Source organism: Hipposideros armiger, unplaced genomic scaffold (assembly GCF_001890085.2).
Source record: "Hipposideros armiger isolate ML-2016 unplaced genomic scaffold, ASM189008v1 scaffold_924, whole genome shotgun sequence".
Lineage (NCBI taxonomy): Eukaryota > Metazoa > Chordata > Mammalia > Chiroptera > Hipposideridae > Hipposideros > Hipposideros armiger.
Genome location: NW_017732274.1, coordinates 169,743 through 193,249, shown reverse-complemented (window position 1 = coordinate 193,249; position 23,507 = coordinate 169,743). Strand labels below are relative to the sequence as shown.

The 23,507-nt window shown below is 45.8% G+C and overlaps 1 protein-coding gene across 2 annotated transcripts; it reads left to right on the top strand.

Annotated features, from left to right (window-relative positions):
• The first annotated feature begins 8,860 nt into the window (after positions 1–8,860).
• Positions 8,861–23,086, top strand: SYPL2 (synaptophysin like 2). Of its 2 annotated transcripts, XM_019630568.1 has the most exons (6): positions 8,861–9,010; positions 9,159–9,233; positions 15,882–16,006; positions 17,055–17,259; positions 18,755–18,946; positions 20,287–23,086. In XM_019630568.1, the coding sequence occupies exons 1-6, from the start codon at positions 8,957–8,959 to the stop codon at positions 20,431–20,433; spliced, it is 798 nt and encodes a 265-aa protein (XP_019486113.1). In that variant the 5' UTR covers positions 8,861–8,956; the 3' UTR covers positions 20,434–23,086. The 2 variants fall into 2 exon arrangements, with proteins under 2 accessions (XP_019486113.1, XP_019486114.1); XM_019630569.1 differs by lacking the exons at positions 18,755–18,946; positions 20,287–23,086 and adding an exon at positions 17,605–18,102.
• The last annotated feature ends 421 nt before the right edge of the window (positions 23,087–23,507 follow it).

Sequence of the window (23,507 nt, the reverse complement as noted above, 5' to 3'; positions counted from 1 at the left end):
TTTGAAATGTATTAGGTGTTTATAAATTGTTTATAAATCCCAATCCAACAGAATTAGGATTCCTGATAGTAGAAGTCATTTTACCAAAAGTCCAAGAAGCCTTTAGTGTCTCCCAAGATTATCTAAAACAATTAAACAAAAAATTATTAGGACAGTAATTTGGCAAGAGGTCAATCTCCTTTTGTAGGGTGCCTCTACTAGTAACAGGTAGAATTTTCAAAAAAATTAAATATTGCTAAGGAATAATTGTATGGATTTAAAAAAGTGCTGAGAGAGTGATGATACCTTGAATGTACAGTTGGTTTGATTACAATATGTCAGGTTTTAAAAAAAATTTTTTAATTAGTTTCAGGTGTACAACACAGTGCAATAGTTATACTTTTTTTTATCCCTCAAAGTGACAGCCCCCCTCCCCCAATCCACCACTCCCTCCCCCCCTCATTGACTCCACTCCCACACTATATTCCACATCCCATGACTATATATATTCACTTATAGTTGACATACAATATTATACATCAGCTTCAGGTGTACAGTGCAGTGATCAAGCCTCTGCCCCATCCATTAAGAGGTCTCCCTAACAAGACATGTGACCATCTGACACCCTAGAAACTATTTACAACATTATTAATTATATTCCCCAAACTGTCTTTCATATCCCTGTGGCAATATTGTAGTTACCTATTTATGCTGTCTAGTCCCTTCCCCTTCTCCCTCATCCCCATCCCCTCCCATCTAGCAGCCATCAGTTTTTCCTCTATATCTCTGAGACTATTTCTGTTTACTTTGCTCGTTCATTCAGTTTTTTAGATTCCACATATAAGTGAGATCATATGGTATTTGTCTTTCTCCGACTGACTTATTTCACTTAACGTAATAGTCTCTAGGTCCATCCATATCGTTGCAAATGGTACAATTTCATTCTTCTTTATAGCGGAGTAACACTCCATTGTATAAATGTACCAGAGTTTCTTAATCCAGTCATCTACCGATGGGCATTTCGTTTGTTTTCCAGTCTTGGCTATTATAAATAGCACTGCGATAAACATATTTTTTCGAATTAATGTCTTGGGTTTCTCTGGATAGATACCCAAGAGTGGGATTGCTGGGTCATATGATAGTTCCATTTCCAGTTTTTTGAGGCACCTCCATACTGATTTCCATCATGACTGCACCAATCTGCAGTCCCACCAACAGTGCACCAGTGTTCCCTTTTCTCCACAACCTCGCCAGTACTTGTTGTTTATTTATTGATGATAGACATTCTGACTAGTGTCAGCTTTTTAAAAAGCAGTGGCTCTCCAGAAAATATAAAAGAAGGGAACATTTTCCAACTCATTTTAGAAGGCTATCATTGCCTTGATAATAAAACCAAACAAAGACAGTAAAAAAAAGAAAACTACAGACCAATAGCCCTCATGAACATAGATGCAAAAGTCCTCAATGGATATTAGAAAATTGAACTCAGTGACATATAATAGATAATACATACAATAAATATATATTATAAAATATATATAAAGAATAACATATCATGCCCCAAAATTCAAGGCTCATTCAATATTCAATAATCAGACAATAGACCCATAAAAATATAGTGAACTTGTCTTTGGCAAAAGAACAAAGGCAATTCAATAGAGAAAGGATAGGCTTTTCAATAAATGGTGCTTGAACAATTGGACATCCACATGCAAAAAAGTAAATCTAAACACAGCCCTCATACTTTTCACAAAAATTAACTCAAAATGGATTGTAGACCTAAATGTAAAGTGCAAAACTATAAAACTCTTAGAAGATAACAGGAGAAAATCTAGATAAACTTGGGTTTTGATGAAATTCTCCCCCCTTGGGTTTTCACCAATGGTGATGACTTTTTAGTTACAACACCAAAGGCATGACTTATGAGAGAAAAAAATTGAAAGTTGGACTTTATTACAATGAAAAACTTCTGCTATGTGAAAAACATTCTCAAGAGAATAAAACAAGCCAAAGACTGGGAGAAAATATTTGCAAAATACATGTCTAATAAATGATTTTTGTTCTAAACATACAAAGAAATCTTAAATCTCAATAATAAGAAAAGAACAACCCGGGCCGGCTGAGTGGCGCGGTGGTTAAGAGCTGGCTTGGGACACAAGAGGGCCCCTGTTCAGATCCCACATATGAGGGCCAGTGACACTGCCCTCTACAGCTAAGATGCTGAACAACAGCTCAACCTGGAGCTGGGCTGTGGTGAGTCGCCGGCGATGGCATAGGCTGCAGCCCCTGCTGCAGTGGGTTGCCATAAGCTACCGTGTGTGGCCGGCAGCCAGCGTGAGCGGCCAGCAGCTGCTGTGAGTGGCTGTCCAGAAACAGGCGACTGATCTGCCTCACCCGGGAAGAGTGCAATGATGGTGCCAGCTTGGGCCAGTGAAGCAACATCCTCCACAACTAGACTGAAGAACAAAAGGACAGCAACTTGTCTGTTCCCCTTCCCCCAACTCACCAATAAAAATCTTAAAAAAAAAAAAGAAAAGAAAGAAAGAAAATGAACAACCCAATTAAAATGGGGGAAAGATCTGAACAGTCACTTCACCAAAGAAGATATACAGATGGCAAATAGGCATATGAAAAGATGCTCAACTTCATGTCATTAGGGAATTGCAAATTAAAACAATAATAAAGTACCACGACATACCTATTAGAATGGCTAAAATGCAAAACACTGACAACATCAAATGCTGACAAAGATGTGGAGCAAAAATTCATTGTTGGTTGGGAATGCAAATGGTACCACTTTGGAAGATAGTTTTGCAGTTTCTTACAAAATGAAACATATTTTTACCACACAATCCAGCAGTCACACTCCTTGATAGTTACACAAATGGCTTGAAAACATGTCTATATAAAAACTTGCACATGGATGTTTATATCAATTTTATTCATAATTACAAAAGCTTGGAAGCAACCAAGATGTCCTTCAGCAAGTGATGGATACATAAACTGTGATACAACCATACAATGGGATATAACTCAGCACTAAAAGAAATGAGCTATCAAGCCCTGAAAAAAAATAGAAGAACCTGAAATTATACTACTAAGTGAAAGAAGCCAATCTGAAAAGGCTGCATACTGAGTTATTCCAATTATATGATATTTGGATAAGGCAAAACCATGGAGGCAGTAAGATTCAGTGGCTGCCAGGGAGTTGGGAGTAGTAAGGGGTGAATAGGTAGAACACAGAAAATTATTAGGGCAATGAAATTACTCTGTATGATACTATAAAGGTGGATACATGTCATTATACTTCTGTCAAAACCCATACAATATATAACTCAAAGAGTAAACCCTGATGTGAACTATGGGTTTTGGTTGATAATGATGTGTCAGTGTTGGGTTATTGATTGGCTACAAATAAATGATTCAAGGTGTTGATGGGAGAGGCTGTGTGGGAGGGGGTGGGAAAGTGGGAATTCTCTGCACTTTCTGCCCAGTTTTGCTGTGAACCTAAAACTTCTCTTAAATTCTAGTGTGTGTGTGTGTGTGTGTGTGTGTGTGGTGTTTTCAAAAGTATGGTCTTTTCGGGCCAGCTGAGAGGTGCGATGGTTAAGAACTGGCTTGGGATTCCAGAGGGCCCCGGTTCGGATCCCACATATGAGGGCCAGTGACACTGCCCTCCACAGCTAAGATGCTGAACAACAGCTCAACCTGGAGCTGGGCTGCCATGAGTCTCCAGCGACCGTGTGGGCTGCAGCCCGTGCTGCAGTGGGTTGCCATGGGCTACCATGTGTAGCTAACAGCCAGCATGAGCGGCCAGCAGCCAGCGTGAGCAGCCGTCCAGAAGCCGGTGACTGATCTGCCTTGCCTGGGAAGAGCGCAATGATAGTGCCAACTTGGGCCAGTGAAGCAATGTCTTCTACAACTAGGCTGAAGAACAAAAGGATAGCAACTTGTCTGTTCCCCTTCCCCCAATTCCCCAATAAAAATCTTAAAAAAAAAAAAGTATGGTCTTTTCAAAAACTGGTTTTAGAACCATTGGACATCTACATGCCAAGAAAAAAAATAATAACCTTGACATAAGTCTCAACCTTATCCAAAAATATCTAAATGTAAAGCATTAGACTATAAAACATAATAAAACATAACAAAACATATATATATATATTACATTCAATCTACCATATTAATTGTCCAGAGAAGAAAAACCTCATGATCATTATCAATTGATACAGAAAAAGCATTTGATGAAATTCAACATTCATTCATGATAAAAACTCTCAGCAAACTAGGAATAGAGAGGAACTCCCTCAGCCTGATAAAGGGAATCTTTAAAAACGTACAGCTAATATGATACTAAATGGCAAAAGGCTGAACACTTTCTCTTAAGATCAGGAAAAAGGCAAGGATGACTGCTCTCACCATGGACTGGAAGTCCTAGCCAGTGCAATAAGACAAGGAAAAAAATAAAAGGCATATAGGTTGTAAAGGAAGAAATAAAAATGTCCCAATTTGCAGACAACATAATTGTCCATGTAAAAAAAATCCAAGAAATCTACAAAAAATTCACAGAACTTAAACATAAGTTTAGAAAGGTCACAGGATATCAGGTAAACAGAAAAAAACAATCATATTTGTATGTACCAGCAGTTGTCTGATGGAAACTTAAATTTAAAATAATACCATTTATAATGGCTCCCCAAACATTAAATACTCATATATAAATCTATCAAAACATGAACTTGATCTGTACACTTAAAACTCCAAATGTTGATAAAAGAAATCAAAGAAGACCTAAATAAATGAAGACGCATACTCTGTTCATGGATTGGAAAATGCAACATAGTAATGATACTTATTTTGCTTAAATTGACCTATAGATTTAATGCAATTTCAATCAATATCCCAGTAGAATTTTGTGTAGATATAGATAAGTTGATCCTAAAGTTTATTTGAAAGGCAAAGGAACTAGAACAGCTAAAATAATTTTGAAGAAGACAGAAGTGGGAGGAATCATATTACCCTATTTTAAGATTTACAGGGGGCCAGCTGAGTGGCTCATTGGTTAGGAGTTGGCTTGGGACTCAAGCTCTGAGCAGCAGGGTCCGGGTTCGGATCCCACATAATAAAGGCCAGTGACGCTGCGCCCTCTAGAGCTAAGATAGTGAACAACAGCTGGACCTGAAGCTGGGCTGCCTTGAGTCGCTGGTGACCGCGTAGGCTGCAGGGAGCTGGCCAGCCGGTGTGCGCTGCCGTGAGCTGCCATGAGCAATGGCTGGTGAGCAACTGCCTCACCCAGGAAGAGCTCAATGATAATATCAACATGGGCCAGTGAAATGATGTCCTCCACAAATTGACTGAAGAACAAAAGGACAACATCTTGTCTGTTCCCCTTCCCAGATTCCCCAACGCTGTTCCCCTCCCCGAATTCCCCAATAAAATCTTTAAAAAAAAATTCTCAGGACTCAATTGTGAAAAACAAACAACCCAATTTAAAAATGGGCAAAGGACTCAAAGAGACACTTCACCAGAGAAGATACACAGGTAGCAAATAAGCACAATAAAAGATGTTCTACATCATTAGCCATTGGGGAAATACAAATTAAAACCACAGTGAGCTACCACTATGTACTTTTAGAACGGCTCAAAACAAACAAATAAACAAAACTAATAATGCCAAGTGCTAGAAAAGATGCAAAACAACTGGAATACATCATTGATGGGAATGCAAAATGGTACAGCCACTCTTAAAAACAGTTTGCTAGTTTCATATAAACATACATTTATTTACACATAACCTAGAAATCACACTTCTGGGTATTTATCCTAGGAATAAATGCTTATGTTTACTTGGAAACCTATACAAGAATGTTTATAGCAGTTCTACTCATAGCACACACACATAAAGGAGAAACAACATAAATGTACGTTGACAGATGAATAGATAAACTGTGGTGGATAATATTTCATAATATGACAGAATGCTACTCAACAGCAAAAAGGAACAAACTACTGATAAGTGCAATAATATGGATGAATCTCAAAATCATTATGCTGAGTGAAAGAAGCCAGACACAAAAGAGTACATAATGCATAATTCCATTTATTGGAAATTCTAGAAAAAGCAAAACTAATTTATAATGACAGAGAGCAGATTAATGGTTGCCTGGGGATTGGCAGGTAGGAGCTCTTTGGAATGATGAGAAAGTTCTATTATCCTATTATCTTTTTTTTTTTTTTAACTGAGCCATCCTGCCATCTGTTGGCAGCTCAGCAGCAGCTCAGCTCAGTCCGGGCATCGAACTGCTGTTGCTCAGAGCTTGCACTCTTGAGCAAGCTCTTAACCAACTGAGAAAAGTTCTATATCTTGATCAGTGTAGCGATTTCATGGGTATATACATTTATCAAAACTCGAAGTTGAAGTATTCACATCTTACAACTTAGCCAGCTCATTTTTAGGTATAAAGCAATGATTATCAACCTGCTAATAGAGACCTATTATTAGTGAATCATTAAATCAATCTAGTGTGTCTACTCAGAGGGGTATTTACCCTAAAACTAATGAAGCTTGTTTCAGGCCCCCTCACTTGCAAAGCTTTTTCCAAGGCCTGGTTACTAATTTTTATTTATAATTTTGTGCTCTTTTTCTAAAGAGAGATCCAAAATTATAAACTTTAGGACCCACAAAACCAGGATCTGTGTTTGGATGACCAGAATTTTTTTAAGTGAAATGGAATAGAAAATATGAGAATGTTTTGTAAAACTTTTGTTTCAGTGTACATAATGGTTCATAAAATTTTATTTTTTACCAGGATTTGTGTTTAAGAAAATAAAAACACCAAAATCTGGAAATTCAGCGCTATGTAGCAACTTATGCACATGTGCATAAGGAGATGTGTACACATTCAATGCAGCACTGTGTGTAAGAGTAAATATTTGGAAATAACCGAAATGTCCATCAATATGAGAATTAGTAAATACACTGTGGTCTATGTATGTTGTGGAATTCTATGTAACTAAAATGAACTAACTAAAGGCACATACGTCAGGCTAGATGACTCTCGTAAACACATTACCTAAAAAAGCAAGTTTAATAAGGTTACCTAAAGCATAACATTTAGATAAAGTTTAAAACAATCTGAAAAAGTACTGTGGTGAATGTCTATGTATTGTTTCTAGATATAGTTATATAGAGAGTAAAAGTGTTAAAATATGCATGAAGCTCATAGAAAACAAATTCAGGAGAGGATAGTGGTTACTTCTGGGGAGGAAGGAGAGAGAGAGAGGAAATGATTCGAAGGTACAAGCAGGCTTGATTTTAGATATTATACAATTTTCATTTTGTTTTGAAAGAATAGATGTGAGACAGACAAAGCAAAGAGTTAATAAGCCCGGTTAGTGGTATGTGGATTTTTGCTGTATTATTCTGATTCTTTTCTGATTGTGTTGTATTCTGAATGCATATTTTTGTAGACATTGGTAAGAAGTATTATTTTATATTTGTGCAGTGTGGACATTTACACACATCGTACCACTTAACCCTCATGACAACCTTATGCAGTAAGTAGGACACAAATTATTATCCTTATTCCATAGAATAAGACTGCAGAACAATTTATTAAGAGTTGGATTGGGGACTCAGTTGTTCCTTATTTAGCCTTGATTCTCAGGGCAATCTACTGGAGAAGTTTCCATCCAGTCCAGGCGACCTGATCCCAGCCACTCCCTCCTAACCCCAACCTTGGGAAGGCACTTACTCAACGGGGGAATGAATTGGTTAATAATAAGTAAATGTTTCTTCAAAAAGCAGTCCTTCTGAAGTATCAGAGGGGACCGCCAAGAAACTGTGAGGAGGTGGATATGAGGCGCAGGCCGGCTCGCTCCACCAGGCACCGCCTACTGGCTCAGTCAGTGACCTTGGACAAATCACTTAACCTTTCACTACTTACATTTACAATGCGGTAACCTGAACGTGTAAAACTCATGGCTGTTCACTGGAGGCTCCCGCCCAACACTTTTTGAAAGCTAGGGACCGATTTAAGGTCGATCATAATGCAACAACGTCAACTTTTCAATACAAATTGCGTTCTCTGAACCTTCCATTCTTCAGACTTTATTTTCACTCATTTAAATGGTGATGGCTATTTTAAAGGAGGTTGAAGCTTATACTTTAAAAAAATTAATAACTTTTAAATCATTACATACAAATGTATTTTGTTGCTTAAAAAATTCAAAGCAACGCCTAACTAGACAGAATAAAAAGTGAGCAACGTGTATTCTATGGCCCTTTTCATCTGTACTGGCTCTCAAAAATTTTGGAAACAAGCAGTTTGTAAACCGTAAGGTTTAGAACCTTGTTTCAGCACTGATACTACCTTACGAAAATCCTTAAGGTTCTGGGCACTGTGGTATGGAAGAAGAGAAAAACAACTCCAAATCCAGGGAAAGAGGGAAAGATAAGCTAGGAACAGGTGCATCCCAGAGAGTCAGGCTAGTTCCAGACTTTGGCAGTGGGTTGGAATGGCCCTGCGGGTCTCCCTTGGGATTGGCCCTGAAATCTGGCAAAGAACTTGAGCCCCCTTGTGGCCGAACTGCACACAGAGGCCACAGGTCCCTTTAAGGCGCCCTGCGGGCAGACAGGGGAGCCGGGAGCGGGGGCGGGAGGAGGGTTCCCGAGCGCACGCCACGTGACTCGGCTGCCAAGTTCGCTTTGGAGCTTGACAGAAGTTTGAATCGGACTCGGGGGCTTTCTGCAGCCGCAGGGGCAGCGAGGCGGCCGTGACCTCGGCGACAGCGAGCAGCAGCGCCCCCACGACCCACCTCGCCAGCCTGGATCCCGGGCCGCCGCCGGCTGCTAGCGCTCCGCCACCGCTCGCGTTCCCCGCCGAGGGTCTGCAGCCCCCACCTCGACCGCGGACTCCGCAGTCTCCGGGCAAGGGAGCCGAGCCCCAGCGCCGCGCCCCGACCCCGCTGCACCGGCATGTCCTCGACGGAGACCCCGAGTCGCCCGGCGGACAAGTCGCCGCGCCAGCAGGTACTCCCCTTGCGCCCCTGGGGCTCTCTCGCAGCCCCTTCTCCACCCTTATGCGGCCCCTTTTCCCAGGTGTAGGTGGGAGGAGGTGGACAAGCGTCTTCCCGGGGCCCCAGACCACACTGACCCCTGGCCCCCCTTGTCTCCGTAGGTGGACCGCTTGCTAGTGGGGCTGCGCTGGCGGCGGCTGGAGGAGCCGCTGGGCTTCATCAAAGTTCTCCAGTGGGTGAGTCGCTGTCCTGGCCGCGGGCTATTTCGGGATCCTGGGCTGTGACGCTGACCCGAAGCAATGTGGCCGGAGTGGGGGGCGGGGAGGTCCTGCGGCCGGTCGCTGCGGAAGGGTGGGGGGCGGCGACAGGTGGGCGGGGGAGGGGCGGGCTGGGTCCAGCACTTGGTGGCAGGAGGGTGAGAAGTGAGGCATGCGGAGTCCGGGATTCGTTCCTTCTATGTGCAAGGAGCCGTTGCCCGGGGCGCTCACATTTCACCCGGGCGAGAGGACTCGGGTGTAACCTTTCCAGAACTCTGATCCTGCACATACCACTCCTCGGTGTCGGGAGGGGGTAGGAGGACAAGGGGGATGAGGAAAGCCGCGGAGGACAGAGGAGGGAACGAGGCAGGTGATGGAAACCATCCCACAGCCAAACCCATCGGGACCTGGCTGATCCTGGAGGTGGACTCAGGGGACAGGGTCCCCCCGCTGATGGTTGCCCTTTTGAAGTCACTAGAGTAATCCGGGCTCCTGTAACTGAGTGCGGGAGTGGATGAATGAATGAATGGAGTTCATAGCTCTAGGATGAAAGAAAGAAAAAGAAAGAAGGCAGGCAGGCAGGTAGGCAGGAAGGCAAGAAGGCAGGAAGGAAGGAAGGGAGGGAGGGAGGAAGGAAGGAAGAAAAGACAAGAAAAGGCAAAAATCACAGTGTGGCCAAAATGTGGCTTGTAGAATAAGACCATTGAGCTGGGAAGCTGGGGCTCTGGGTTGTGGACCTGGACCTGCCTTTTTCGCTATGTCACTTGGGCAAGTCACTTCTGTGGACCTTAGTTTCCAACATCATTCAAGTGTTGATCACACTAATACTAGGGTCCCCTTCTGCTATAAATGGGTTCATGTTCTAGAATATTGCCATTCATTAGACTTATCTTGTGACCTTGAAGAAATCCTCACCCAGAACCTCAGTTTCCCCCGAAACAGTCTAGGGGAAATACAATCTCCTTGCTTCACTGGTACTGAGACAGAGCTATGCTCTCTGCCCTTCCCAGTGCCCAAGGCCTCCTGGGTATGAGTTAGGCATGTGGACAGGTGCAGTCACTCTTTTAAATCATAAAGACTTGTTGGGAGCATTTAGTGTACTATCCCAGAAGAGATTTAACTTAGACTACCCACACACCAAATGGTGTGTGAATAACTTACTAATGTGCTTTTAGCACAGAATTCGGCTAGGGAATAAGTTACCATTAATACTGAGGAGGATTGAGTTCTAAAGGGCTTTTAACTCACTGGAGACAGGAGTTAGCACCGTGTCACCGATTCCTAAATCACTGGTTGGATGAGAATCATCAAATCTGGAATTCAGGGGCAATAGTGCATTTGGGGTTATCTCTGAGATATCTGAGACCCTGACTGGGGCTACAGGCCAGCCTGGGGAACTTCCAAGTACAAACTCTGGGACACAGTGGGGACTTTCCACTCTCCCTACTGCCTCAAGAAGAGTTAGACAGACTGCTGACTGAGCTCTCTCACCTCCCCCCACTTTCCTGTTGTGACCCACCACTTGGGTACCAGAGGGGGCCATATAAGAATGATATTAAGGCTCCATGTGACTGCCATCCAGAACTAGGGAACCATTATGACCAATGTGGAGGAGCAGAGCCTGAAATGTAAGAGTACAATTTTATCATTAAACTAGACAAATGGATCTAAGGGAAAAATTGAGAAAAACTGTCAAAGGACTAGGGGAACAATGAGGTTATTAGACCATGGAATCATCTTCCATGGGAAGATTCTGAAAAGCTTCCTTTTTCAACCCTCTATCCTTTTCTCAACCCTTCCCCCTCCCCTTGCCCCCAAATACCCACAACATTTTTATAAAGGCTGCACAAAGCAATGCCTAGGGAAGTGATCCAGCCTCCTCCCAGGCTTAGCATTGATCTCTAAGAGTTAAGACCTGTTTGATTTTTATGATCCTCAACTTCTTAGAGAGAGGATACACCTTTCTCTCATAATGTTAAACCCAGGGGCCGGGAGCCTGACTCTGAGCTCAGCCTTTATTCTAAGGACAGCCTTATAAGGAGACTCGATTTGCTTTTACTGCCATCCTCATAGCCTAAATTCAGAGCTTTGAGTTTCACTTGCCTTGAACCTTTGCAAATGAGCTAACATAAAAGTACACAGGAACCAGCACCAGAAATGACAGTGAAAATGTCACTTGGGAAGTTTCACTCATTTCCTGCTTGGAGAGGTCAAATGCTCCTGACTGGAAAAGAGGGAGTGGGGGTGGGGTGGGTGGGTAGGGGAGGTACAAATCTTGTGGTTATTGTAATGATAATTGAAAACTTTTTACTGCAATCCTGGTAAGAAGAAAGTAATCTTATTCTTTTATTAGCCAGGAGCTTGGTTTACATTGTCTTTTTAAAATTCAAAAATTAACTAATCTCACTGCAATTCCAATTCTGGTCTCACCAAGTCTGTACTAAGCTAGTGAAATAACATGTACATAGACCAATTGTTGGAGAACTAGGTTTTTTTAAACAAGAGAAAAGCAGACTTCGAGGTCAGATGGGCTTTGGTTCAAATCCAGTCTCCTCTGCTTTCTAACTGTGGAACCTAGGGTAAGTGATGAAACTTTATGGGCCTCGATTTCTCACCTGTAAATGAGGGTAGGATCTATCACAGGGCCTCACTGGGAGGATTGCAGGAGGTACTATCTGTAAAGCATCTGAGCATTCAAGAAGACTGTGGCAAGGCTGGCAATCCAGGGGGTATTTTGTAAAGGTTGGTCCCCTTCTCTCCTATTCTCAAACCTCCCTTAACCCTTAATTTTCCCCCTCATGCAAACTGTCAGCTAGGCTTGTCCTTTGGTGAGATTATTCAAATGTCACTGCCAAATCCTCACTTTGAGGGGAAGGTACAAAAGAATCTTCTGGATTCAGTTGCTGTTCCCTTAAGAAGTCATATTATCATTAACGGAGGGCGGGGCGGGAGGGGGGCCATCAACAATTCACCTTTGATGTGCCAAAGTTACTTATTTGGCTCTGAGTGTCTCTGTAATGAAAAGCAGCTATTTCAGTAAGTGTGGGGATGTGAAAGTACACTATCAGCGTCCATAAATCAATGAGGTAATTGTGGCAGTAGGATTTAGGGGGAGAACTTGTCTTCCTTGTGTCCTACCTTAACTGGGGATGTTAGTGTTCTCAGGACTGACACAGGTTATCCCCAACAAGCAAGTCAGCACCAAAGTGGAGCCCCGTCCTTAAAACTGGCAAGGCTATTCTGATGTCTTCCAAAAGAGATGCAGAGGCAGGAGGAGGTAGAGGTGGCAGGCATCCTGTTGTCATGACCATCCCTGACCCCAGCAATGCAGGTTCAAGGGGAGAGAGGTTGGTTGGCACCAGAACTCCAGGACTCCATCTCTCCTTGGTTCCTGTTTTTTATGAGTAGTTTACTCAACTCAGAGATTTGTACTTGGTGACAGGGGTGGTTTCAGTTCTTTCCTGCTCATTCTCTGCGGCTCAGTCACTTGGCACAATTAGGGAAGAAAGCAAATTTGATGCAGAAAGGTGGAGGGGGCTAGGAGAGAGTGTCTCTCTGCTCCTTCATCCCAGGCGCAGAACTATTTCCTCCCTCCTTCCAGTCCTCCCTACACATAGTAGATATCTCTTTGTTCAGCCCTAATAACTCTGTGATGCAAGGTTTTGTTGTTTGTTTGTTTGTTTGGGCCTGACACTCTCCCCTCTGGATGTAAACTCTTGAGAGCAGGCATCAGTCTTATTCATCTTCATGTCTCCAGCACCTGACACAAAGTAGATGCTCAATAACTGTTGATTAATGGATGAATGCAGTAGAAAGAGCACTGGGCAGGGAATCAGGACATGCAGATTCTAAGCCTGGCTAAATGTGACCTTGGGAGAGTCACTCAATCTTTTGGGACTTCCATTTCCACCTCTATGAAAGGAGACTGTGGCATTTGATAAACTCTGAGATCCATTTTTGCTCTGCTGCTCTGTGAACCTGTGAGATTCTCCTCAGATTTTGCCCTTTGTCCACTTATAGCAAACTTTCTGTCATCTGGCACTATCTGTGTGATGTTCAGACTTAATCATATACTCTGGTTAAGAAAGAGTTATATAAGGTGGTTAGAGAGTCTTGACTTTCAAAGAATCAGAATAGAAGAGAATACAGTTAAGAATAAAGTTACTATAGGTATATTTTACCCATAAAGGAATCATAAAGAAGGGGTCAGGATTGTTAGAACCTCAAGGTATCAGCTTGACATAGCAGAACTTACGTTGATAACGGAAGAGTTCTCTAATGGGTTGTCCAGTATGGCCCCTGCTGTCACATGTGGCTGTTGAGAACTTGAAATGTGGCTGGTGTGACAGATCATGTGAATTTTAAACTTTATTTAATTTTGATTACTGTAAATTTAAATGGGCACGCGTGGCTAGAGGCTACTGTTGTGGATTGTACATCTCTAGGGTATGAGCTCCACAGGACAGAGATTGTTTTCTCTCTTGTTCACTGGTAAGTACTGGTGCTCAAAGCAGTGTGCCTGGTACATACTAGAAGCTCAGTAAATGTCATCTTTCTGAAGATGTTCAAGATGTCAAGAGAGTGCTGGTGTCAGAGAGAAGGCTCCATGACTGAGCATGCATGGCCCCCAGTTAGGAATACCTGCGTTCTTAAAGAACCTGTATAAAGTCATGCACTGACTAATTGCCAGCAGGTAAAAATATATCCAACTGTGCTGCCCTTCCTAGACTGTGACACCCTAATTATGTCCAGTTGGACACCAGAAGCTAAGAGGAATAAAGAAACTCCTCAGAGGAATCAGAGAATCACAGAACTGACAAAAGATTAGAGAATTCCTCTGAGGAAGAGCTAGAGAAGTTCCATTGTGACACCAGGTAGGTGACTTGAAGTATGTAAACGGTAATGACGCAGAGGCTTTCGGTGACTTCTCTCCAGCTCTGTCAGGAAGATGAGCACCCAGGGCCCTACAGCAGCATGGGAAGTTTAAGTCGGATGAGGAGGTTGTCCAGGCATTGGAGTGAGGTTATACTATCTCCTTTCTTGGATCTATTTTTTTAATGGAGATAATTCTTATTTGTCTAAACCTCCTGGAAAGAAAGAGGTGCCCATTATGACCTTTAAAGCGGGGATCTGGCTCCAGCATGGAGAAGATGTGCCTGGCCAGGCGATGCAAGGGGGGGCAGTGGCACCAGACACCACCCGGGGGCTGAGTGCAGCTGCTGGCAAGCCCAGCCAAGAGCACACTAATAGCATTACCCTCAGAAAGTGAGAGAATCGCAGAGTTGGAAAAGGCCTCCAGATAGCCTACTCCAAACCCTTCATTTTACAGGTGAGGAAACAGACTCAGAGAACAGAGTGACTTATTAGAGGCTATCCAGCTAATGTGTGACAGGGCCAGCACTAGAGGCCAGATTTCCAGACTCCTACTCCAGATCTCTTTTCACTCCATGACACTACTGAGCATCAGCCAAATAATACGCACACAGCTCTATTCTAAAACCCTGGATGCAGGACTGGGGTGTGAATTAGTTGTCTTCTAGATGCTTGATGTCCGAGACACCAAGTCACAGAGAAACATACAGAAAATGAGCAATTTAGAGAATAAGCTCCCAGCTAAGTAAGAATGATTACATCATGTACAAGCCAAGGACACAGGGCCTGAACAGATGATATGGGAGGATAAGAGATTCCAATTTCTCACCTCCTTTTCTAATCAAAGAGTGTTTCCCCAGAAAGAAATTTGAAAATCATAAGATGAAGGAATTTCATTTCAGTCAAGACAGGAGGTTGAGTAAAATGAGAGGAAAATAATTCAAGTGACCTGAAACGCCTCTCGTTCTTAACCCTGAGAAATGGCAGCATCAACAGATTATGAAGGGAGACACCACTGAGAAAATAGTGGAGGCAAGTGGAGGGTGCTTTTCTCTGGGCTTGAGCCAGCACTGTTGCTGAAAGGAAAGGTGCCTTTGGGGAAAGTGGGGTTAGGTTGGCGGTACCGTGGGACAGCAGCACGGCCCCTGCCCCCTTGGCCCCTCTGAAGGCTTGGCAGAAATTGTCCCCTCTAAAGATACCTCCACTGAAGCAGGAAGCCAGTCGAAGTTAGCCCCAAGGTAATGAATGACAGGGTTCAGTGACGGCTTCAGAGGAGAAACGGAAAGAATTCCATGCGTGCCCGATGTAGGTTGGTGCAGGGGAATCTATTTCCAGGGTAACCCTCCCTTGGGGAGGAAATTCAAGTCCATCATTGAGCTAGCAGCTTTCAAAAGCCTAAATTGATCTGTGCTGGTCATCATCCTAAGGAAGCTACCTATGATCCCCAATGCCACATCCAGTGGGGAGACCTGGAAACTGTCCATTTCCTCTCTCATCATCTCCCTCCCAGACACCATTCAAAGTCAGCCTTATTCATTTGGCCATTTGGTCCAGCACTCTGTGCAGTGAATACAGCATCCTGAGGCTGGAAGACCAATGGAAGCCATGGGTCCCTGCCCAGGAGGGACCTGATCTAAGGGAATCCTGCCCCTGCTCCATGTGTGCACCTGCTGAGAGTCAGAGGGTGGTTCTGAAGGGATGTACCTTGGCCAGCTGAGGCCTTCTGACATTCAAAGGGGCTTCACTCTCCCTCAGCTTTTTGCTATTTTCGCCTTCGGGTGCTGCGGCTCCTACAGCGGGGAGACGGGAGCAATGGTTCGCTGCAACAACGATGCCAAGGACGTGAGCTCCATCATTGTCTCATTCGGCTATCCCTTCAGGTGAGCAGGAATTGACCCTGACCCCGCACAACCTCTCTCACTGGATCGGCGGGACCTGCTAGGTCTCTTCCTCCTCCAGAAACCTACAGTCCTTTTGCGGCGTGCCACTCCAGATTTGGGTCCTTTCTGCCCTTTAGGAATTTCAGACACACTGACCACAAAAAAATATAAGGGAAACTCAGACCACTGTTATAATAGTGTTCCAGTCCATAGAGAATCAATAGCAGATAACAAGAGCTCCTACAGAAAGAACCCATGCAGTGTGGGCTGGAGGCTCATAGGAGTCTGGGCAAGTTGGGTAGGTCCCTCTGACCCTCAGCAGCCTCCACCCTGCCTTGAAGGTAAGGATGCTTGTTATTATTTAAATCCCAAAGAGTTGATGTGGGTGCACACCTGGTATCACCAGGATACAAGGACACACACCTTGACCAGGAGGTAGAAGAGGAAAGTCTTCCCTGGGTATTTGGGAACTTAAGGTATTCAGAGGAGAATGGGGACAGGGCTCACCTTTTCAGAAATTTCTAGTAACAGAAGCCAAGTTAGATGAACTGTCTCTTATATATACTAGGGTGTTTATTTTTCTCTCTTTGTTTTGTCCAATTGTCTCATTGAGGGGCCTAAAGAAGGTCTGAGAATGGGTGATTCCAACCTTAACTTGGTCACTGTGGCTTGTGCCTTCTCTGAGGCAAACTGAAGCTGATCTCCCTGGTGGTTTGGATCCCAGAAATAGATGAACTATAGATATTGTGGTTGTAACCTAAAGGGCCCTGGAGATACTTGGAAATACATGGTCACCATATCTGGGCAGCATGGATGAGTGTGGGGTGGTGGCTGAATCGGAGGCAGGGTCTGACCGGAATTCCAGGGAAGTTCTTGTCTTGACTGCAAGGTTCCCTCCAGAAACATGCCTCCCTGCATGGCCCCTTCTTGGCTCTGTAAGAGTCCTAGGGTGAGAGCGAGCCCAGACCACCCCTCGGCAGGGAGAGCCCCTGTCTCCACGGGGAGAGGACAGCCCTGAGCTCAGGGTGGCCTCCCCTGCCACCTGCAGGTTGAACCGGGTCCAGTATGAGATGCCCCTCTGTGAGGACAGTGACCCCAACTCCAAGACCATGCACCTCATGGGGGACTTCTCTGCCCCCGCCGAGTTCTTCGTGACCCTGGGCATCTTTTCCTTCTTCTACACCATGGCTGCACTAGTCTTCTACCTGCGATTCCACAACCTCTACACGGAGAACAAGCGCTTCCCGCTGGTGGTGAGTGGGCACAGGCCCGAAAGGATTGGGTGGAGAAGCTGAGGAGACTCATGTTCTGAGGCTGAGGTCAGAGCCGGAGGCAGGAACACACACGGTGACTTTGCTGGGTTCCTGACACCCATATGTGGAACCTCCTGAATCTCCTTGCCAGTTCTTTTTTTTTTAATAAATTTTATTGGGGAACAGTGTGTTTTTCCAGGACCCATCAGCTCCAAGTCAAGTAGTTGTTTCAATCTAGTTGTGGAGGGCACAACAGTAGCCCATGTGGGGATTGAACCAGCAACCTTGGTGTTGTGAGCACTGCGCTCTAACCAACTGAGCTAACTGACTGCCCCTCCTTGCCAGCTCTTTGCTGTTGGTCCCTTCAGGTGCTGTGGCTCCCACAGTTCTTCAGGCCAGTGGAAGGCCCAAGCTTCAGGACTCTGCCACTATCACCTTCCCATGGCTTGTTCTGCTCACGGAAGGCACAATAGCATCAAGAAGCAGGCTCCAGAGTCGCACTGCCTGAGTTCAAATGCTGGCACTGCCCCTTCCCAGCTGTGCGCTCTTGGAAAAGCTACTTAATCTCTCTAAACCTCGGTTTCCTCAGCTATAAAATGGGAGTACAATAATAACCTATCTCACATGTTCTGGGGGGATAACATGAAAATGTATGTAAAATATCTGGTATGTAGTTGGCCTCACTAAGTGTTAGCTATTATTAATATTATTCCCACTTTACTTTCTCCCTACCCCAGACATGCAAGGTAGAAGGGGTGCCTTAGGGGACCCTATTATTTTTTTTTTAGCTGAGCCATCCTGCCACCTGTTGGCAGCTCAGTGGCAGCTCAGCTTGGGCCGTGAATTGAACTGGCGACCCTGTTGCTCAGAGCTCACGCGCTTGAGCGAGCTCTTAATCAACTGAGCCACTCGGCCAGCCAGGGGACCCTGTTTGTCTCCTGCAGTCTGCCCTCACTCTGCCACCAGCTGTAGCTGAGCAGTGGTGATCAAAGGAAAGGCTGGGATGTCTAACCACTATGCTGTACACCTGAAACTAATACAATATTGTATGTCAACTGTAATTGAAAAATAAATAAAAGGAGAAAAACACGTTAAAATGTTTATTTAAAAAAGGAAAGGCTCTAACAATTGTCACCCCAATAAACTTTAATTAAAAAAAAGAAAGAAAAAAAAAAGGAAAGGCTGGGAAGGGAGATTGGGGAGTTTAGGCCACCTGGGTCTTGGGGTGACACTGACTAGCAGATGCCTTGGAGCACTGTTACTTGACCTCGGTTCTGAGGGCATGGGCAGAGGGTAGCCCCCAGTGGCAGAATTCCTTTGGTGGCAGTAAACAGACCTCCCAGGACAATCTGGGCTCCCTGAGGCTCTATGTGTTGGGCAGGAAAGAAAGAGGCAGCTGCCCTGGGACCCAGGACCCCAGTGCATTATGGCCAGAGGACAAGAAGTGGGGAATCATGGGGTATGATTGTATTTCCTGTTCCTCTGCTCCTCCCAGGACTTCTGTGTGACTGTCTCCTTCACCTTCTTCTGGCTGGTGGCTGCAGCTGCGTGGGGCAAGGGCCTGACTGACGTCAAGGGGGCTACACAGCCATCCAGCCTGACTGCAGCCATGTCCGTGTGCCACGGAGAGAATGTAGAGTGCAGTGCCGGGGCCACCCCCTCCATGGGACTGGCCAACATCTCTGTGGTGAGACCTGTGGTCACTGTAGAGGTCCCAGCTTCCCAGGCTTGTCCTAGCTGCAGGCTCCGAGAAGCACAGAGAACATGTCCCCGTAGCTGGTGTCCCCTGCACATGGAGCCAGTGCCCTCTATGTCTAATGCTGGCTGCTGGCCCCTAGCTGACCCCAAGAAAACATTTTGGGATGAGGGGCACCTGAGGGCCACTTAGTCTCCTGTCCCTTCCTTCTTCTGCATGCTGTCTTCCCTTTTTCCTTCTTTTTTCCCCACCTCCAAGCATGCTGTATGTGACTGCCTCTCACTCCTCCTGCATCTTTATAATGTGTGTGTGAAGGGGGAGCACAGGGCTGTGACTGGGCCCAAAGTTGGGAGCAGGCTCAGTGTGCGTGAGAAGGGGCTCATTGTCACTCAGGCCTCCAGACTAGAAAAGGGCTTTGGGCAGTGGTGGGTCCAGCTGGTATGCACATTTTTGGCCACCCCAGTTGGACTATTTTCATATCAGTTGGTAAATAGCTGAGGCCTTGAGCTTTTCAAATGCCCCCTTGTCATTCCAGCCACCTCAGGTTTGCCTTGAAAGTGGCCTGAACCTCCCTGAAGGCCCAGCAACTGAAGGGTTTAATGGCTAGCACACCAGGGAGCCTCTAAGACCTTGCTGGAACCCTGCTGATAGGTTTTTATCCCCCAACATTTTATTGTAAAACTGTTCACATATACAGCAGACTTGAAAGAATTTTACAACAAACATCCACACCCACTACTCACCACCTAGACTGTACCATTAACATTTTGCTAGATTTGCTTGATCATGTATCTCTCTGCCTCTCTTCATCTATGAATCCATCTTATTTTTAATGCATTTCAAAGTTAATTGCAGACATCAGTACACTTCCCCCTAAATACTTCCTGCTGATAGGTTTTTAAATATTTCAAATAAATATTTAAATACAGCTCTGCTGAGTCCCTGGCCCTAGGGAAGGAGCACCTTGGACAGCTCTGGCCACACCCACCTGCAGGAGGCTCTGGGAACAGGGCCCCACTTGTGCCGAGGGAAGCGCTGCTAAAGCCCTTGCTCCTTGGCTGTGCTTTGCAGGATGCCCCACGCCAGGGGCCAGATTCTCCTAGCGACCAAGCCACAGCGTGGGTGCATGCTGTACACAGAGTTAGACACTTTCACCAAAGAGCCCATTAGCAGGTGATGGCCTTGAACTCTGCCTGAATATCCAGTTCTCCGTCTTAGTCTTTGTAGCCCTTTGTGCCTCTGCCATTTTTTTGCCCCCATACAGGTACGCCCCTCCCTGTTCCCATGATGCCTCCTTACTCTTCTCACAAACTCTCCTGATGTCTTTGCAGCTCTTTGGCTTTATCAACTTCTTCCTGTGGGCCGGGAACTGTTGGTTTGTGTTCAAGGAGACCCCGTGGCATGGGCAGAACCAGGACCAGGGTCAGGGCCCCAGCCAGGAGAGCGCTGCTGAGCAGGGAGCTGTGGAGAAGCAGTAAGCAGCCCCACCTGGCTGCTCCCGAACGGGATGGCACCTCTTCAACCACCTCCGGCTTCCAGGACCTCCCTCTTCTTCCTCCTCCAACTTCCCTCCCCCATTATTCTGGGCTTTGAGCTTTGAGACATCGATGGATGGGCAGGCATCAGCTGTCGGAAACCTGGGCAGCCCTCCCAGTGGCTTCCTCTCCCTCCTTGTGCTGTAGTCCCAGATGGCAGGAGCTCAGTGCTTCTTGTTCACTGCCTGGACCCAGGCATCTTTCTTGGGGCTGTACGGACCCTCACAGCCTCTGCTGCAGGCGAGGGTTGGGGGCAGGAGATCCGAGTCCTTGGACTGATTCCTAGTAGCCACTTCTATCAACCCGTCCAGCTCAATAAAAGTGGGGGGAGGGGAAATTGGCTGGCAGCCTTCTCCTTGGTCCTTTGCAGGGAGGGCCCCCCAGTGGTTTAGTGACCCCTCTTCAATAACTGCCCTCCAGGCCATGTGTCTGCACTGATCTCCAGACAGCCCAAGCTCAGTACGCTTCCCACTCCTCTGGCCTCTTCTTGCACACAGAGCCCACCATGTGTGAACTGGGGAGGCCCACTAGCTTGGAAAACTGCCTTCAGAGAGTCCCGATGAGGCTTAGACTCAGTGGGGAGTAGAAAAATTGCAACTGAGCTGCAACTTCAAGAAACTAAAGTCAGGAAACTTGCTGGGAATCAGTTTCTTCTGTTCCCTCAGTCCTCCCGCCCCTCCATGCTGGGGCAGTTTCCACCAACACCCTGAACTCATACTGGCCCTAAAAACTTTTTACCTTCTTCCCTTACCTCCTTCTTGGGCTTGATCTCACACTTGGGACACAACTTGCAGGGTCTAGGCGCATGTCCACCTCAGCCCTCCCCCGTCAAACACCTCTGCCCATCTCACTTCCCCAGCCTCTTGGATTTGAGGCATTTAAGAGCCTTTTCCGAGTCTGTTCAGGCCTTCCTTTCATTCCTGTGGGTCGAGACAGGGGCATTGGAAGGGCCCAAAGGACCACCATGAGGCTAAGTTGCCCCAAAGCCCCAGGACATGGATGGATGGGCCCATTTCTTCCTCACTCTCTGACCTTCCCCACCCTCACCCCATTGCTCCTTCTCGGGCCCTTCTTTCATACTTCTACTTCTCACCTTTACAAAAGGACATGCCCTCTCCCTTTGCCCTCATTCCTAGCCTGTTTCCTCATTTGTCCCAGGCTCTATCCTGCTCCCCGCTCCCCCCCAACCCCCAATCCCAGTCCAGGGCAGGCCGATGTTATTGGTGCTTCTTCACTTCGGGACCCAGTTCCATATTTGTCTTTGGTGTGTCTCCTCTTCCTGACACCTCCTTCAGTCCCTTTCTGGACCCCAGAGCCTAAGAGTCAGTGCTGACTGGGTAAGGGCCATCTGTCTCTTACTCAACTCAAAACACTCATCTTCCCTGGCCAAAAGGCTGCCCAGGGAAGAATGAAGAAGGTAGAATCCAGCCATTTTCCAATCCACTGCCATTTAGCCCACTTATCATCCCAAAGGTGAATGTACCCTGTGCCATTCTCCCCTCAGGACTGAGTCAACCCCTCCAACCTCCTCACTTCCCCAAACATCATTCATAGTTAACACGTGCATTACTCGGCCACCAGGAGTCAGGACCTTTGCCTTTGGGCCAGTCGTTTCTTCTTCGGGTCAGCTTCCCCTACTTGATGAGGGAGTATGAGATTTACATCCTCAAATGCTCCAGGGTCCTTCAGTGAAAGAACTAGTGTTTTGTTTTGTTTTGGTTTAGATTTTGGGGAAGGGATTTGGAGAGGGAAGAGAGGAGATGGGGATGAGAATGTTTGTTTTTATGTCTGAACCTCTCTGTCCTGAGCTGTCCCCATGGTTACTCAAGGACAAGGGGACAGTTTTGCCTACAGCTCCAGAGATAGAGAACAAAGGGGTGACTTTCATTTTTTTTTCAAGCTGGCCCCTGTGAGGGTCTGTGAGCAGCTTCTACTGGAACTTTGTTTGGATTCTGTGTATGTATTTATAATTTATTTGAAATGTGATGGATAAAGTGTTCTCATTTGGGTGCCGGAGTTAGCAACTGGCCCTTCACTAGGGAAAGGGGAGTGGGTAGGTATGCACTCCTGCCAAGGACTCCTAGCCCAGAATTTCCCCTAAAGCTAGAGAAGTCTCTTTCTTCTCAGGAGGCTGGCTTGTTCTCAGCCAAAAGAGCCTTGATTTAGGCTGTGGCCTCTCTCTCCCTGGTCACCCTAAGAGGAAAGACTACTTCACCTCATTACCTCCAGAGGGGGGGGGGCTAGGCCAAGCGCCCAAGGGCAGGGCTGTCCGCATAGGATCCATGTCTCCTCCAACCAGGGCTGGCATCACCTCTTTGCCTAGTGGCGCCAGAGGTAGAAGAAGGTGTCTGGTTTCTCCAGCTGCTGCAGGAGACCAACAAGCAGGGCACTTGCCCTTTGCCCTAGTAAACTTTGACCCTGCCAGGGTGCCCCCCAGGACCTTTTCTGAACATGGGTTCTCTCCATTATCACGGTCATAGGTCTCCTACTTCCGGTATTGCAGATCAGGGGTGGGGGGAGAATGTTGCATGTTGTTTTCTGGTGCTTGTTATTACACATTGGAATAAACAGTGCTTCAAGCATTTGCCATGAAGGAGCCAAGACTGGAGCCCTTTGGGGATTTTTTTTCCCTCTTCCTCCCCTACTTTAAGTTGTTGGACTAATATTTACATTTCCACCAAAACATCATTCCACTCTTCTCCACTCCGCACCTCAAGCAATAGAGTCTGCAAACTGAGGAGTTGTTCCTGCCAGGCCCCAGTCTGGTGACATCTCTTTTGATGGCATCAATTACTCCAAAGTAACCGAGACTCTATAGCAAATTTAGAGCAAACTCAAAAGGCGAGAGATAGTAGCTTCCACAATGCTGTTTCCATTTGTTCTCCTACCATCTGTGACCCAGACAAGCTTCCTGTCAGGAGTTGAGGGCTATATGCTTTGCCCTCTTAACTACAAAGGTACTTGCTGAACAAACTTGTGCCTATCTCCTTCTGACAATCACATTCCCTAGAAAAATA

Bases quoted from the DNA above. Each gene is read 5' to 3' on its own strand.
- SYPL2 (XM_019630568.1), top strand. From the start codon at position 8,957: ATGTCCTCGACGGAGACCCCGAGTCGCCCGGCGGACAAGTCGCCGCGC. The intron at 9,011-9,158 runs GTACTCCCCTTG...TTGTCTCCGTAG, and splicing joins ACAAGTCGCCGCGCCAGCAG to GTGGACCGCTTGCTAGTGGG. The intron at 16,007-17,054 runs GTGAGCAGGAAT...TGCCACCTGCAG, and splicing joins TCATTCGGCTATCCCTTCAG to GTTGAACCGGGTCCAGTATG.